The sequence below is a fragment of the Alosa sapidissima genome, chromosome 4 (assembly GCF_018492685.1).
Source record: "Alosa sapidissima isolate fAloSap1 chromosome 4, fAloSap1.pri, whole genome shotgun sequence".
NCBI lineage: Eukaryota > Metazoa > Chordata > Actinopteri > Clupeiformes > Clupeidae > Alosa > Alosa sapidissima.
The window spans coordinates 10,029,285-10,045,953 of record NC_055960.1 but is presented as its reverse complement, the minus strand read 5'-3'; the positions used below and the strand labels follow the sequence as shown (position 1 = coordinate 10,045,953).

Genomic DNA, 16,669 nt, shown 5'->3' with positions numbered 1-16,669 from the left:
CTCCTTCCATTAGGCCTGCTTACTTAAGTGAGTCTATGAGAGTGGGAGAGAGAGAGAGAGAGAGAGAGAGAGAGAGAGAGAGATGGAAAATGGCAGAGAGTGAGAGTGAGAGTGAGATCTTTTACCAAGCAACTGTGAACTTCAGTTGTGAAAGTATACGATGGGATGGAGGTAGAAACTTGAAAAGTTTTGAAAGTGGATACATTTGCTGATGCTGCCGTGCTGTAGCCTACATATAAATACAGTGTGTGTGCTATTTCCAACTCAATTCGTTCTTCTTAGGTCTACATCTGTATTGTCATATTGCTAAAGAAACATGCCATTATTTGTCATTTAGGGTAAGAGCAGTCTACAGAGAATTAACTATCCACCTTATTTGTGAAACCCTTTTTCTGTCTGGTTTTCATCTTCTGTTCATTCTATTTACATAATAACTTAGTGCAGTGTCTCAGCAGGCTAACTAGACTACTCTTAAACTCATACTTCTTTTAATATCTTCTTGACAATTCTGCACTCAATATGGATTGTCTTACACAACTGACTACCAAGCCCAAATAAAAACATACATTTACATGGCTTTGGATGCGTCAGGCACTGTCTCAGCCAGAAATAGAAAACCGGATTTCTGAATACTGAAGTGTCATTACATGGTGACGCCCATTGTTGGCGCACAAACATGGTGGATAGTGACAGTCCCCTTGGAGCGACTCGGGGTTAGGTGCCTATGGCAAGCCGATTGAGCATTTATTCAGATATCTTGATATCAGGCATAATTGTCATGTACATGCAAGCCATTTCTGTCCACTAGTTAACTAGTGAGTCATTTCTGTGTGAACTAGTTAACTAGTAACAGCCAAAATGCTCAATAGTTAACTAGTAAGGCCCAAATTCTCTCTATTTAACTAGTTCATATGTTTCATATCTTACTAGTTAACTAGTAATGCTCAGCATGTTCACTAGTTAACTAGTGGACACTGAAATGTGCACTAGTTAACTAGTTTAAAGACTTCTATATTTTACTAGTCAACTAGTAAGGTACAAAAATGTTTACTAGCTGACTACTGAATGTCAAATTCCCACTTGTTAACTTCTATGTAATTTGGCCAGCCGCTTGAGCATTTATTCTGATATCTTGATATCAGGCCAACATGCAAGCCATTTTTGTTAACTAGTTAACTAGTGACCATGTTTGTGCACACTAGTTAACTAGTGACAGCATAAATGCCCACTAGTTAACTAGTAAACATATATTAGCTTCACTAGTTAACTAGTGAGAGCCAGAAATGTCCACTAGTTAACTAGTAAAGGCCAAAATGCATACCAGTCAGCTAGTTGAAGGCTTTTGGGTCTCACTAGTTAACTAGTGACAGCCAAAAATGTGCACATGTTTACTAGTGAAGGCAAAACTCCTCACTAGTTAACTAGTTGGAGTAGGTCAATGTCACTAGTTAACTAGTGAACCATAAATGGCTTACTAGCTAGCTAGGTGATGGCAGCAGGCTCACTAGTTAACTAGTTGATGCATCCTTTGTCCAAACTAGTTAACTAGTGAGGTCATAAATGTATACTAGTAAACTAGTTGAAGCCTAAATTCACACTAGTCAGCTAGTGGCGCAGAATTAAAATTAAAAGGTGGAGAACTCTGGAAATTGAGGCTTTCTATTAGCTCCCTATGTCCAAATAGATTATGACAACCAATCACAGCGCAGAATTTCACAAAATCCCACCCACAACATTTGCATGTGGCACACAAGTTAACATGCTGGCCAAAGGAACTTTAACTAGTAAACTAGTGGCTTCAATGTGACACTTACATGTAAACTAGTGAAGGCAGAACTGCTCACTAGTTAACTAGTGAAGACACAAATGCCCACTAGTTAACTAGTGAGGTCTAAAAAGTGTCACTAGTTTACTATAGGGTGCACCAAAACACCCACTAGTGAACTAGTGATGGCAATTTCCATTCGACTAAACTAGTGAGGTGCAAAAAGTGTCACTAGTTTACTAGTGTGCTCCAAAACGCCCACTAGTGAACTAGTGAAGGCCATTTCAGCCCCACTAGTTAACTAGTGAGATGTCAAAATGGTCACTTGTTAACATGTAAAGGCCAAAATACCCACTAGTTTACTAGTGAGGGTGTTGTGGACCTTACTAGTTAACTAGTGGCATGTATATTTTGTTCACTAGTTAACTAGTTACACCTTAAAAGAGAAACAAGCTGACCGTTTTTGTCCACTAGTTAACTAGTGGAACAATTGAAGTCTCACTAGTCTGCATGTGTGGCAGTGAAGCAGCTCACTAGTTAACTAGTGCCTGAAACAGCTATTATGCAAATTCTAATGAGAGGGTGGGTAGAAGACTCCTATTGGGTATTATGTAAGAATCCAACCCAGTCTTAATGTAAATTTACTGTTCATAGCCTCGCGATCAGGTCCTGATGGGTGCCCCTAGTGGCTAAAGTGACACACTACTCTGCAACGGTACTTCAGTATAGATAGTAAAGCAGAGCCTGCAGTATGCAGTATCTCATATTCTGTCAAAATGGTTTTTAATAATAACAGGGAAACCCCATGCTAAAGCTAATACAAGTGAGCTCTTAGTGATCCACACCAAAGATTCAAGGGATCGATTTTAATATTATTCTTTGTTTATTGTTGCTAGGCAACCATAGACATAAATGTATCCATTCAGTCACGCTTTTCTGATTAATAACTGAAACAGGACGCTCGTTTAACGTATCATGGCTTGGTCAGCTATCTGCACCTCACCATCTCACCACAGGGGTCCCCCAGGGCTCAGTGCTGGGCCCCCTTCTCTTTGCTATCTACACCACCTCCTTGGGACAGATTATCCGTTCGCATGGCTTCTCATACCACTGCTATGCAGACGACACAGAGCTCTATCTGTCCTTTCCACCTGATGACCCCTTGGTTTCAGCACAGATCTCGGATTGCCTCTCAGACATAGCTACATGGATGAAGGCACACCACCTCCAGCTGAACCTCTCAAAGACTGAACTGCTGGTCCTCCCAGCTAAACCTACCATACACCACGACATCAACATCAAATTTAACTCCCTGTCTGTTTCACCTACCAGGACTGCAAGAAATCTAGGAGTTGTTCTCGACAACCAACTAAACTTCTCAGATCATGTTGCCTCAGTCGCCCGGTCATGCCGTTTCGCACTCTACAACATACGGAAAATCAGTCAGGACTTATTTGACTCAAGATGCTACCCAACTTCTGGTTCAGGCAATAGTCACCTCACAACTCAACTACTGCAACGCCCTCCTGACAGGTCTCCCAGCCTGCGCAGTGAAACCACTTCAGATGATCCAGAACGCGGTGGCGCGCCTGGTCTACAACCAACCCAAAAGGGCACATGTTACCCCGCTGCTCATCCAGCTACACTGGCTACCTATGGCGGCCCGCATCAAATTCAAGGCTCTAACGCTTGCCTACAAAGTAGTCTCCGGTTCTGCTCCCACCTACTTGAATTCCCTCATACAGAAATATGCTACCTCCAGACCGCTGCGCTCCTCAGACGAACGACGTCTAGCTCTACCACCGGTACGCTCAGGCCAATCCAAACTTTTCTCATCTGTTGTTCCTCGTTGGTGGAACACACTACCAGTTCCTACAAGGGCAAGGACATCCCTCTCCATTTTCAAAAAACTCCTGAAGACCCAGCTCTTTAGAGAACATCTCCTCTCATAGCAACACTTACAACAAGTCGTGCTGATCCTAGCACTCACCAGCCGTCTTAAACTGACAAGTAACTATTAAAAACAGCACTCACTGATGCACTTATTCTTACTGTACTCTAATGTTTTTTAAATTGTCCTAAAATCGTTGAGAACTGCTCTAAAACTTAAACTGTTTACCATGTTGTTAGTCACTTTGGCTAAAAATGCGTCAGCCAAATGTAATGTAATGTAATGTAATTAATTGAACAAAGATTACAGCAATACACCACAACTTTGCCACTAGACATGTTATCAAAATATATTTTTATGCTCAAACGATCTTAGTTTATAAAAGTTTGCTCTTAGAACAGCCTGGACGAAGTCAGCCATGTTATCTAGGTTCTTTTTCTAACTTCGTTTTCTGTGTTTCACTATGGGAATCGCTTCGGTCTTGACCATCTATGGAAGCTCCAATGACATCACGTCTGTCAGTGACAGACAGGTCGACCTAAAACTGGGCTCCGCCCCTCTGCCCTTAAATACTGGTCGGCCTCCCTGCTCAGGCATTCACGCTTTCTTCCCGTGAAGACTACAAGCTCCTTCAGCACTACAGGTAAGGCTGTGCTCGCTTAACTGTTCATAGGTGGACCGTCAAGGAACCCGCCGCTGAACGCGACTACAGTAATATCCACACAGTGCTGAACAAGTCTTCGTCAAGAAGTGCTTATTTTACTGTTAATTCAGTTATCATAGCTGTCGTCAAGGCGAACTTTTCTCTGACAAACTCGCTAGTCATTAGCGAGTAGCGACCCGTGTAGTTCTAGCGTTAGTTTTAGCATTCGGTTGCTTAAACTAGCGTTTTTTCATTACAGTGTGCTTCTACCTAGCTTTCAGTTGCTAGGCTTGTAGCACACCGGTTGTTTAGTCAACTGATATTACGAGGACAGCGTTCGTGTTGAGGCGTGCTGTTCTCGCTCTGAATACGGGTACTTTGAGCACCTGAGGTGCTTCAGCCCACCTACAGCCGCAGTAGCCACACGGCAGTTTAGCCACGGCTAAAAGTTTAGCTAGGCTACTATACTAACTTTGTATCTAAGGCTAACGGGTTGTGACGAGCCTAAACTTTAAGTTAGTGACTCTGTTCTCTCCCCTCTCCTCCCAGTTACGATGTCTTCGGCAACTACCCCCGCCAAAGGGAAGGACCCAGACTCCGGGGAGACCTCTTCCCGCCCATGCCCAGCGTCATGCGGGGCTACGGTGTTGGGGAGGGACCCCCATCCTCTGTGCATCATGTGTATGGGTGTCAAACATGCACAAGCGGCCCTGGTGGACCCACAGACCTGTGCCCACTGCGCCACGATGCCGCAGAAGATAAGGGAAAGGAGGATGAGAGTGGCGGTAGCCAACGAGCAGGACCCCTGCATCTCCGAGGCTACCGCTAATTCGGTCACCATGCAACCGCGAGCTTCAAAGAGCTGGGCGGACATGATAGACGAAGACTCCCAGGTCCTGCCTCCGCTGTTCGAGTATCTCCCCGCACTGATGGTGGAGGAACCGGAGGAGCAGGAGACGGAGGGCGACGACCTCCTCAACATGGGCGATGAGGATGATGAGGAGGACTCCATGCTCCCCCCACATCAGCCTAGACCCACCTCGGTCACTGACTCGGCAGGTCAGGCCGACTCTAACCTGTATGATGTCTGCAGACGCGCAGCAGCCAAGCTCTCCATCCCCTGGCCAGCTGCCCAAGATCCGGAGGGTATGGAGAGGGACCTTTACGATGGTAAAAGACTCCCCCCTGCCCTAGCCGCAGCGAGGCAGCTCCTGCCCGCGGTCCCGGCCTGCATGAAGGAGATGTCGCGGTTTTGGGCTAGTCCCTTCAAGAGCAAGCTCCCGACCAAGGGCTACACGAGGCTTGAGATACAAGGGATGGGGGAACTGGGGTTGTCCGGACCCCCAGCAGTTGAATCCTCGGTGGCCTACCACCTCCACCCTAATCGCCGCTCTATTTCCGCCTCCTCCAACATCCCTTTGCCCAGCAGGATGGACCGCCTGACAGCGTCCACCTTCCAGCGCATGTACAAATACGCAGCCCAATCGGTCTGCGCACTGAATGCTGTCACACTCCTGTCAGCCTACCAGGCTGAGATCCTGGAGGAGATGGGGGGCCAGATCGACTCAGAGTCCCCAAACCCAGCACTCTGGGATGAGATCTGCGTCGTAAACGACTTACTCCTCCGCTCCTCTCGCGGTGCCGTTCAGGGCTGCGGCCGGGTGATGGGCCTCGCAGTGACGGGTGAAAGAGCCCTGTGGCTGAACCTCTCAGGCCTCAACGATGAAGTCGGAGATCATGGATGCGGCCTATGACCCCACCAAGGGTCTGTTTGGTCCGGCGCTGGAGAGAATGAGGGAGTCAAGCTCCCTCAGGAAACAGGAGGACGAGGCGTTCAACCTCTGCCTGCCTCGAAAACCGACACCACGCCCCCCCCCCCCCCCCCAGGCGACTCAGCCTGGCTTCTCAGCAGTGGCGGCGAGAGCTAAACAGGGAGGTGCCAGACCACAACGACCAGCCCCTCCAGCTCAGCAGTCGAACCAGCGGCCTAGGGCCAACACTGGTTCGTGGGGAAAGCCTTCCTTCGCGGCGGTGGCGGCCAAAAACCGTCCACCACAACCCACTGAGAACAAAAAGAAGCGGTCAGCCTGACCTCAGCTGCCCCTCCCCAACTCCCCCCGCTCTCCAGAAAGAGGAGAAAGCTGGGGGAGTCACAAAGCCCTGCCTGTTCGCTCAGAGTAGCCACCCTTTCTCTCCCCTTAGTTCCCAGAGAGGAGATGTTGGGCCTTTGTCTCAAGAATGTCAGTGTCACCAAACACTTGTTTCAAAAAAAAAGTTTCCCCAATCGCAGCCAGGCCTTTGGCCAAGGGCGATTTTCTCTGTTGGTCTCAAAACACACTCAAACCAGTGTTTTCCCTGCCCTCAGCCTCAGGCAATGAACACCGCTGTGAACCCCCTTCACGTAGAATTTCACGCGGTGGACGTGACGTCATCAATATGCGTCACGAGAGGCTCGTTCTCGGCCAGAGCGGAACAGTGGCACAACAACACAACAAGCCCGTGGGTTTTAGCCATGATAACTCGAAGTTACAGGCTACAATTTGCCATGAGACCTCCCAGGTTCCACGGAGTATTAGTTTCAGTGGCCAAAGGGGATTCAGCTCGTGTTTTAAAAGAGATCGTATCTCTTCTAAACAAACGAGCAATCAGAGCTGTACCGGAGGAGGAGAGCAAGCAGGGTTTTTACTCCCGGTACTTCGTCATTCCAAAGAAAGGGAGCTCGGCTCTCCGGCCCATCTTGGACCTCCGTGTGTTAAACAAGCACCTACGAAAATACACGTTCAGGATGCTATTACACAAAGTGTTATGTCAATCAATCCGCCCCCACGATTGGTTTGTGATGATAGACGCGGCGGACGCGTTCTATCATATCGATGTGTTCCCTGCACACAGAAAATTTCTGAGGCTCGCCTTCGAGGGCAAAGCCTACGAGTTCCTAACTATCCCATTTGGGTTAGCATTAGCGCCCCGCTGTTTCAGCAAATGTATGGAAGCTGCGCTAGCCCCGTTAAGGAACAAGGGCATCAGAATTCTCTCGTATTTAGACGATTTTCTGCTTTGCGTCCACTCGAGAGACCAAGCCCTCATAGATTCCAAAATAGTGTTAGATCACCTGAGGAATTGAGGTCTCAATATCAACTGGAAAAAGAGTCGATTAGAGCCCTCACAATGCACAGATTACCTGGGGCTACACATAGACTCCCTATACTATCGAATCAGACTCTCGGACGCGAGGATCGCGTCCTTCACCCAGTGTTTGCACCACTTCAAACCACAGCGGACGGTCTCATTCAGACTGTGCCTGAGTTTGCTAGGCCTCATGGCGTCTGCAATCTCAGTAGTGAAATGGGGACTTGTAATGATGAGGGACTTTCAACGATGGGTCTCGTCTCTCCGCTTATGCTCGCGCCGGCACCTCAGATGTTTGGTGAGAGTGCCAGCGGCGTGCATGATAGCCCTCCGCTACTGGAGAAATCCCTCAGTTTTGAGGACGGGGGTTCCTCTGGGGGGCGTGTCCACGAGAATGACGTTAACGACAGACGCCTCTCTACTAGGCTGGGGTGCAACACTGGGGGGCAGAGCTGTGAATGGCGTTTGGTCCCCCCAGCTGAAAAAGGAACACATAAATTATTTAGAACTCCTTGAAGTGTTCTTAGCTCTGAGGAGAATTCTAAAGGGCCAGCATGTGTTAGTGAAAACAGACAACTCCACAGCCGTGGCCTATATCAATCGCCAAGGCGGCACCCGCTCCTTGAAACTACACAGGCTGGCAAGGAGACTACTCCTGTGGTGCAGCCCCCAGTTTCTCTCAGTCCGCGCGACACACGTACCGGGGGTCTTGAACAGGGGGGCAGATCTCATGTCACGGGGAAATCCCCTATACGGGGATTGGAAACTCCATCCACAAGTAGTGGCTCAGTTGTGGCGGAGGTACGGGAGAGCCACCGTAGATCTCTTCGCCTCGCAGGAAAACGCTCAGTGTCCTCTTTACTTCTCCCTAACAGACGTAAATGCGCCGCTAGGTGTGGATGCATTAGCCCACCCGTGGCCAAGCGCCCTACTATACGCATTCCCACCCCTGAGCTTAATCTCCCCCACTCTAGCCAGGGTGAGGGAACAGGGCCTGTCACTGATCCTAATTGCTCCACAATTGCATCCAAACATTGGGTGGCAGAAATAGTGCAGCTGCTGAAGGGCCAGCCGTGGCCCCTCCCAATACGGAGGGACCTGTTGTCACAGGCGAGAGGGGAAATCTACCATCCCCACCCAGACAGGATGGCTCTCTGGGCCTGGCCCGTGAGCGGTGGAATTTAAATGCTGCAGGACTACCCCAGACAGTCATTGACACGATTCAGAGTGCCCGAGCCGGCTCTACGCGTGTATTATATGGTCATAAATGGCGCGTTTTTGAAGAGTGGTGTGCTGGAAAGAACATAATTTCTATGCAATGCTCAGTGATAGAACTCCTCTGCTTTCTACAAGACCTGTTGGATAGAGGCAAGGCGTTTTCAACTATCAAGGTCTATTTAGCGGCCATCTCAGCTTGTCATGTGGGTTTTGGGGACAAACCTGCAGGTCAGCACCCCCTAGTCTGTCGGTTCATGAAGGGTGTTCGTCACCTACGCCCGGTCTCCAGGCCTCTGGTCCCTCGCTGGGACTTAGCCCTGGTTTTAGACTCTCTCTGTCATCATCCATTTGAACCATTAGAGGGAATAGGGTTAAAGTTCCTGTCTTTGAAGACAGCTTTGCTCTTGGCTCTGACCACAGCAAAGAGAGTGAGTGATTTGCAGGCTCTCTCCATCCGCCCTGCGTGTTTACAGTTCGATCAAGACTACACCAGGGTGCGCCTACGCCCCAATCCGGCATTTGTACCTAAGGTGGTGGACGCGGCCTATAGGTGTCAAACTATAGAACTGACGGCCTTCCACCCCCCACCTTTTTCCTCAGTGGAGGACCAAAGGTTGAACTGTTTGTGCCCTGTCAGAGCACTTTGTCACTATATACAGAGGATTGCAGAGTTTAGGAGACATGACCAACTTTTTGTGTCATGGGCTACCTCTCACAGAGGGAAATCTTTCTCTCGACAGAGGCTTTCTCACTGGATTATAGAAGCTATTGCAGTGGCTTACAGGAGCAAGGGCTCGCAGCCACTGGAGGGCTTAAGAGCTCACTCTACTAGAGGCATGGCTACATCCTGGGCCCTGTTTAGAGGTGTTTCGGTACAGGACCTCTGTGCAGCGGCCAGTTGGGCCTCAGGGAACACTTTTGTGCGGTTCTACAGGCTGGATGTGTCGGGTCCATCCCTAGCTCACTCTGTGCTGGGAACAGGAGACTCGGTCTCGATGTAGGGGCCTGGGCCTAAGTCATTGGTAGGTGACTGTGCAATCCGGGAGTTGGCTATATCTCCCATAGTGAAACACCGAAATGAAGTTAGAAAAAGAACGTTAGGTTACTTAACGTAACCCTGGTTCTTTGATAACAGAGTGAGGTGTTTCACCAACACTCCCCTCCTTGCAGAAGGACGGGAAGAAACCGTTCTGAACGCCTGAGCAGGGAGGCCGACCAGTATTTAAGGGCAGAGGGGCGGAGCCCAGTTTTAGGTCGACCTGTCTGTCACTGACAGACGTGATGTCATTGGAGCTTCCGTAGATGGTCACGACCGAAGCGATTCCCATAGTGAAACACCTCACTCTGTTATCAAAGAACCAGGGTTATGTTAAGTAACCTAACGTTTCTGAGTCCTAAATGGACCAATCAAAATCCTTGTTCCGCCTTCTTCATTTGCATGCAAGTGCGACATTGCGCACTAGTTAACTAGTGGCCAATGTTACGTCCCGCTAGTTAACTAGTTGCACAAAATGCCAGCCGTTTGTGTATTTATTCAAATTCCACTAGTTTACTAGTGTGAGGGGCATTTTTTTCTCATGCTAGTTCATTATGGACAGTGTTTTGTCCTCACTAGCTAACATGTAAGGCTCAAAATGCCCTCTATAAGCTAGTAAAAGGCATTATAATGCAGATATGCTCATTATATTAGTTAACTAGTGAGCATGTCCTGTTCCATTACTAGTGAACTAGTAAGGCCAAACATGTCAACTAGTTAACTAGTGAAGGCCAATTTGTCACTAGTTAACTAGTAGTACCTTTTGCATTACTAGTGAACTAGATAGCTCCAAAAACAGCCACTAGTGTGTGTCTTGTGCACACTAGTTAAGTAGTGAGCAGAGTTAACTAGGAGACGCACAGGGGCCGTGTCATCGCTCGCGCATGAGCCATGTCATACCTTAAACACAGCTACTCGAAATGGATCACACTTGTTTCAAATGATGTGACAACCCATATAAGCTAGTTCAGAGTGTAAACACGTTGCTGAACAGTGCAGGTTCATATCAACAGTGGACAGAAACAATCAGTGAACCATTCAGAGTACATTGTAGGCTGTAGACGTACAATGTACTTGTCATTTATAGTACTGAAATGCCTGTCTTTTCCAGCATACAGTTTTTCACAATTGCTAAAACACATCTTTTGAAACCTTCTACCCTTTTCTCAAAACTGTAAACACAAACCCCCATTCTCAATACCTTATGTTTACTGGATTTAAAGTAAATGTTGAATCCACTGAGTTATGAAATATTTTTGCTTTGATTTGCTTTGTTCTGTTTTTTAGATGCAAAATGCATTAACTGTATTGTAAACAATGACAATTTCTTATGGAGTTATACAGTATGAGCTGCCCTGAACACTTTTTTTTTTTCATTTTTTGATGTAGTGTCTAGACTGCTCAGTGTTTTCATTTTGACTGTTTTGTGAGATGATTTGGTTTTGAGCACAGTTACAGCTGTTTTGAGGTGATTGTTCAGTTTTGCACACCCAAAAGGTTTTGGGTATGTAGTTTAAGATTTGGGATTTGTCGTGGAAAAACTGGTCCACTTCCGAATCCAATTAGCAATTAATCACTTAACTATTTACTAATTAGCACTCTGGGACAAGGCGTCCGAAGGAGACAATGCAGACAGGAAATCTCTGAAGAGTGTTGATCTTTATTCACCGTATTGCAGGGATAGTCCAGCCTAAACGATGTCCAGACCAGGTGTCAAGCAATAGGGTGAGGTGAGATGTCATCAGCTGGTGCCCCCCGGTGAGATCTGACTAAAAGGTGGTTGCGGCCTATCTTTTACTGTATACTCCTTAACCTTAGAGTTGGGCCCTCTCCTCTCGCCACTCTCGAAAGACACCTGTTGGCCAATCAGCGAATATTGGTGGAACCCATCTTCCCATCATGCATAAAAATATATGCAAAACTGTCTGATTCTGGGTCTTTCTGGTTCTATCCAGTTAAGCAGGGCTTCTTATCTTGCTACCTGTTACTTGGCCTTGCTGTTATCATCACCAGCTATACAGTACATCATCCTCTCACTCTTGGCCATCATATGACAGGCCTAGTGTCACTGTATCCTCCTGCACACCACTCCTTGACTGCTGGTCTGGTCTGTTCAAGATGTGTACAGGCCTTGAAGTCACATAATAATTGCAGTAATATTAAAGTTTATAAAAAACATACATGCATCCTTTAAGTCATAGAAATCCACCACAGATTTGTGTTTATAGTTTTGAGAATAGGGTGGCAGGTTTAAAAAAATGTGTTTTAGCAATTGTGAAAAACTGTAATTCATGTTCCTAAAAACCAAATGAATTCTAATGATGATTTTTTCCTTCTTTCCAATTTGTCTTTCTTTTCTTCTTTTTATTTTGTTGTTGTTGTTGTCGTTGTGACAAACTGACTGTCGGCCCCATTCTGTCAGACCTGGTAAGAACAAGTAATTAAGGCAGTGCCACTAGAAACCGCAAATTTCCTTTTTTGAACCCACTGAAAACGCAGCAGAGCCGCGATGACAGTCACGTCCCACTGAAGATGCAGCAGAGCCGCGGTGACAGTCAGTCACGTCCCTTGGCATCGGCATTTCCCTTCACCTGTGGCTTTGAAAAAATGCTATCGAAGGGAGAGCACAAACCCTGCGCTACACACGTGGAATGTGAAACGTGAAAATGTCATGCCAAAAGCAAAGGTTCTCTTTGTGCCTTTGAGAGGGGTACAGTGTGTTTTTTTCCCCTCTCTTCTTTTTCTTTAGCTTCCTTGCTGGGAGGGAATTGACCTTGTCGGTGGTATTTCTGTCTCCTCGCCTAAGGGCACTGCAGAGACGGGTGCTGCCAGGTTTGGCAGGTGGGGAAAACAGTGGAGTTGCCCCGGAAACAGGACGCACAGAGGACTCGTCTTTGTCTTTTTTGTTGTTTTTCTTTGTTTTTTGCTGAAACACACCCCATTACGATTTGGGCTCCCCTGGGGGGAAGAGGGTGGAAACAGTCACCTCAACCTCAAGTCAAAACACTGAGCAGCATGTCCTGAAACAGGAATGTCTCTTTTTATGTTTCCTTTCTTTCCTATCTTCAATCTTTTTACCAGAGAATCTATTGTTTTTAAAGCAGCATGAAGATTTTATACTACTTTTAGTAATATGCATGTGCGTCATACCAGGCTAATAATCATGGATACAGCAAGGGTAGTGCATTATGGTGGCTTCGTGCAGAGCAATTTTTTTTCACTGCCTTGTCTGTTGGTTATCATTTCCAGGATAGCTGTCCTCTCTCAATCTCCCCACAGGATCAGTGACATTTTCGTGACATTTGGGTTTGCTGGTGGAAGCCATGTTAAGGACACCCATTGAAACACACATTGGGTAAAACCACTGGGAGAACAAGGGGAGCAACTAGATGCTCTAGACAGCTCTACACACCCCCACACACACACACACACAAGGCTTGCTTCTGAATGTCTATCTGCAACACTGGCCAGGGAGTTATCTAACTGCTCGCACTCTGACTAGAATGCAAAAATCAATATTGACATGTCTTTTAGTAGTGACCACCAGTAACCAAATAATCCACACTAGACAGATAAACAGGATCTACTCATTCATCAATTGGGAAAAAAAACATTAAATTCTTTGTGTTTAATAATGTCAACTCCAAAAGGTCATAATAATTTCCCTCTTAAAATAAAACAATGAGCACATAACCGGTCAGCTAAAAGAGATACCACTTGCACCAAAGAGGTGGCCAGAATAAATGGCTGGCCCATACTATTGGCAGAATCTAATTTGGGAGAGGTCAATTAGTTTACGCAGCCCCTGATGTGCGATCGCTTCTGCGCGGGAGCGGTGGCTGTGACAGCACTGACAGGCCTCTCTCCTCCCCGTCCCCATTACGGAGATAAAGATGCTGATTCAGTTGCCAGTCTGATGCGGCTGTTTATTCCTAATGGACTTCTGAAGGATCCCATTACCATACATAACCAATGATCAAATAACATTAGAAAATAGACACATTCATCTCGTTGATGGCATCTCCTTCACAGGCACTGAGCAGAACGTCCATATTTTTCATGACATGATAATATAGTGTTTTCCTCTGGCCATATGAACAGGGAGGGCATCAGATGAGTGTCTCTTTATTAATATGTGCTTATTTGCTGTCCTCTTAACCTGTGAACTGTTGATATTGTACCTGAGCTGACAATTCTTTTTCTATGATCTTTCACTGCTAAAAATATTGCTAAGAATATTAGTCTGTGTCCATTCAGTGTGGCAGTTGAATGTTTTATGTCTAACTTGTGTTGAGGACCTATTAGGATATGTGGTTCACTGATTCACTGAGAGTAAAGACGTTCCTGTGTTTCATGTTGCTGTTGTCTGACTAGGCTATCTATGACTGCACTGTGCATTTGACATGCTTAAGCAAATGACTAATATTTCAGTTTTAATTGTAGTACTGTTGTAGTCCATTATCTTATTAAACCACCAACTGAAGGTAAGTCAGGCTTCCAACAATATCTAAAAGGGCTGTGATTAATGTCTTACAATATCTATGATACTGCGGGCAAGAGATTCTCCCGTCTTATTACAAAAATGTGTCCTCAACTGACCCCAAGTGTTCGGTCATCGATCTTGTAGCTGATGAGGACTGTCATGGTGCCCTTATCATAAAAATGTTCAATTACCAACACAAGATTAGGACCGATGTTCTGCCCTGCATAGCATCCTACAAGGTTGTGAGTCTCAGTGAGACTGAGAGCAGAGCAGGGCTGAGCTGGTTCAGTGAGACAGAGCAGGGCTGAGCTGGTTTTGGTGCTGTGTTGTGTTGCACATACTGTTCTTTAAATTCAGATGGCAAAAACACTAACAAAACACAAATTAACCAGACAGCATAGACTACTACCTTGAATACACCATAACACCTTGAATTTCCCCTTGGGGATCAATAAAGTATCTATCTATCTATCTATTGTTAAAAATACAAAATATTGAAATTGAAGATAGCATGATACCATAATCAACACCATTATTGTTTTCTGGTGGAGCAGTGTTAAACATAACACTTGTGCTCTGTCTAGCCAGTGAGGCTAAAGTGGCATCTGTGCTTTACACCAAGTGTCAGAAGGTGACAACTTCAATATTAATCCATAGCATCTTTGCAAGAGGTGGCGTCACAGGGTGATGTCCACTGGATGTGGCTTCTGCCATTTGGTACCAATAAAGGCTCTTGAAGGCCACAAAGACAGAATAATGCACTTCTATTAAATGCAAAACTAGTAATGGGTAAATTAATTGATGCAAAGACCTTTATTTGCAGTTTATCAGGGGAGGGTTTAGGTTATGATACATGCCTAACATGCCTAACATGCCTAACAAAAACTAATACCCCTAGCATTTAAATATGTTCATTAAAGAGTCACATAACATAGACATATGACCTTAAACACTCGTATATTTTTTTTCACGTTCAATCAGAGACATTACCGATAGTTCAAAACACCTGAATTGAACACAATACCCTCAAATAATATGGCCGCTATGCCTATCCAGTATAATCAGCCTAGTGTATCTGTGAGGGGCTGTGATCCTCGATGGCAGCAGGCTTCTAGGACATCGCAGTATCAAGTTTGAAAGCACCTAATTGCCTGGCACAAAGTCGGGGAGGCACTGCCAGCGAAAAGCAATTAAAAAGTCTGAAAGACACAAACCAGTGTCCATTCCAAACTCTCCCCCACTCCCACAGCGGGCCTGCTGGCCGTTGCCAAGTGGCTCCTAATGAACTCGGAGAGCTCCCTCTCTACCTGGCTCTTAAATACACTGAAAAAGCCTATGTCACCGAGTGTGTGGCACTTGTGTGTAGACACAAACACAGTCTGTTTGCAGGGATATTGTCGCACATTGGTCTGTGTAGCTGTGTGAGGATCAAAAGACAGGAAGCTGTTTGTTGGCAGAAACTTCTACTTTGTCAGAGTGCACTTTTCTGTGCTCTGGTTAAACCTCACAGTCACAGCTGGAATGCCCAATACTACATGCTGTTGAGCATCCTATGCCATGCTTTGCAAGTGAATATATTCATATGGACTTTGGAGGTATCAAAGAAGTTGTGAGCAAAAAGACAGCAACATCCCACTACATTTTGGATTCTGAGGTTTTTTTAGCCATTGCAAGAATCCTGTTTTGACGGAGGTTAATTCCAGCAAGACAGGGATACAGAGGCGGAGAGGAGAGTGGGTATGGAAAAAAGAGAACTGCACCACACGCACAATCCTCAGGGAGCAGAGAGAAGTGGAGTCAGAAAATCCCAGGCAAGCTCTGAACTTCCAATCAACTCGGGTAGGAAAAGTCCCAACGGATACTCCTGCTCCTGGAGAAGCAGGCAATGGAGGTAAAGGTTGCTGGAAGGCTGAGCTCAGTTTCACGGGTAAAGAGGTATATAATAAAATCTATGTAGAAAAATCTATGATTTTTGAAGCATCCCCCTCTTCTCTCGCTCTCTCTCTCTCATTAGCAGTGGTCTTGGTAAGATTTGATGAAAAGACTAATCTGTGATAAATCTGTCATTAATGGATGGAATGTCAGGCACATGTTCAGTATATCTAATTAACAGTGCATTTTAAATCTGTGAAGGTAATGTGTCCCAAATGCCTGCTGTTTGCATGACAAATAAGTTAAATACTAAAGTGAAATCATGGCAAGGCCTTTGGAGCTACGAGCATCTGGCTGATTTAGGCCTAGCTGCTGACTGTCTGATAGCATAGCAATGTGGGGGTAATTAATAGCCTCCGTGATCCTTTATCACATCAGTCTTTTGATCTAAACCCATCCGCTCCTTAAGCCTCATAGGAACACCAATGTCCCCAGTCACTTTGGAGGCAGACAGGAGGGAGACTCTAGTTTAATGTCATTAGCGAATGTGGTTCTTATACAGATGAACTCTTTTCAATGGGAATGCCCGGGGAAGGTGTTTAATTTGCTTCTATATGTAATAAATGTTTTGC

At 46.0% G+C, this 16,669-nt stretch overlaps 2 protein-coding genes across 2 annotated transcripts; both read left to right on the top strand.

Annotated features, from left to right (window-relative positions):
• Positions 1 to 6,098: 6,098 nt before the first annotated feature.
• On the top strand, positions 6,099 to 7,944 carry LOC121706953. The gene is made up of 2 exons (XM_042089114.1): positions 6,099 to 6,111; positions 6,667 to 7,944. Exon 2 carries the CDS (start codon positions 6,736 to 6,738, stop codon positions 7,942 to 7,944), a length of 1,209 nt encoding a protein of 402 aa, XP_041945048.1. The 5' UTR covers positions 6,099 to 6,111; positions 6,667 to 6,735.
• A 12-nt stretch (positions 7,945 to 7,956) lies between these two features.
• On the top strand, positions 7,957 to 10,029 carry LOC121706952 (the record flags this gene model as incomplete). Its single annotated transcript, XM_042089113.1, is given in 3 exon segments — positions 7,957 to 8,449; positions 8,452 to 9,717; positions 9,763 to 10,029. Coding segments are annotated over 2 exon segments (1,689 nt in total), but the record flags the coding sequence as incomplete, so codon positions are not given.
• Positions 10,030 to 16,669: the final 6,640 nt, after the last annotated feature.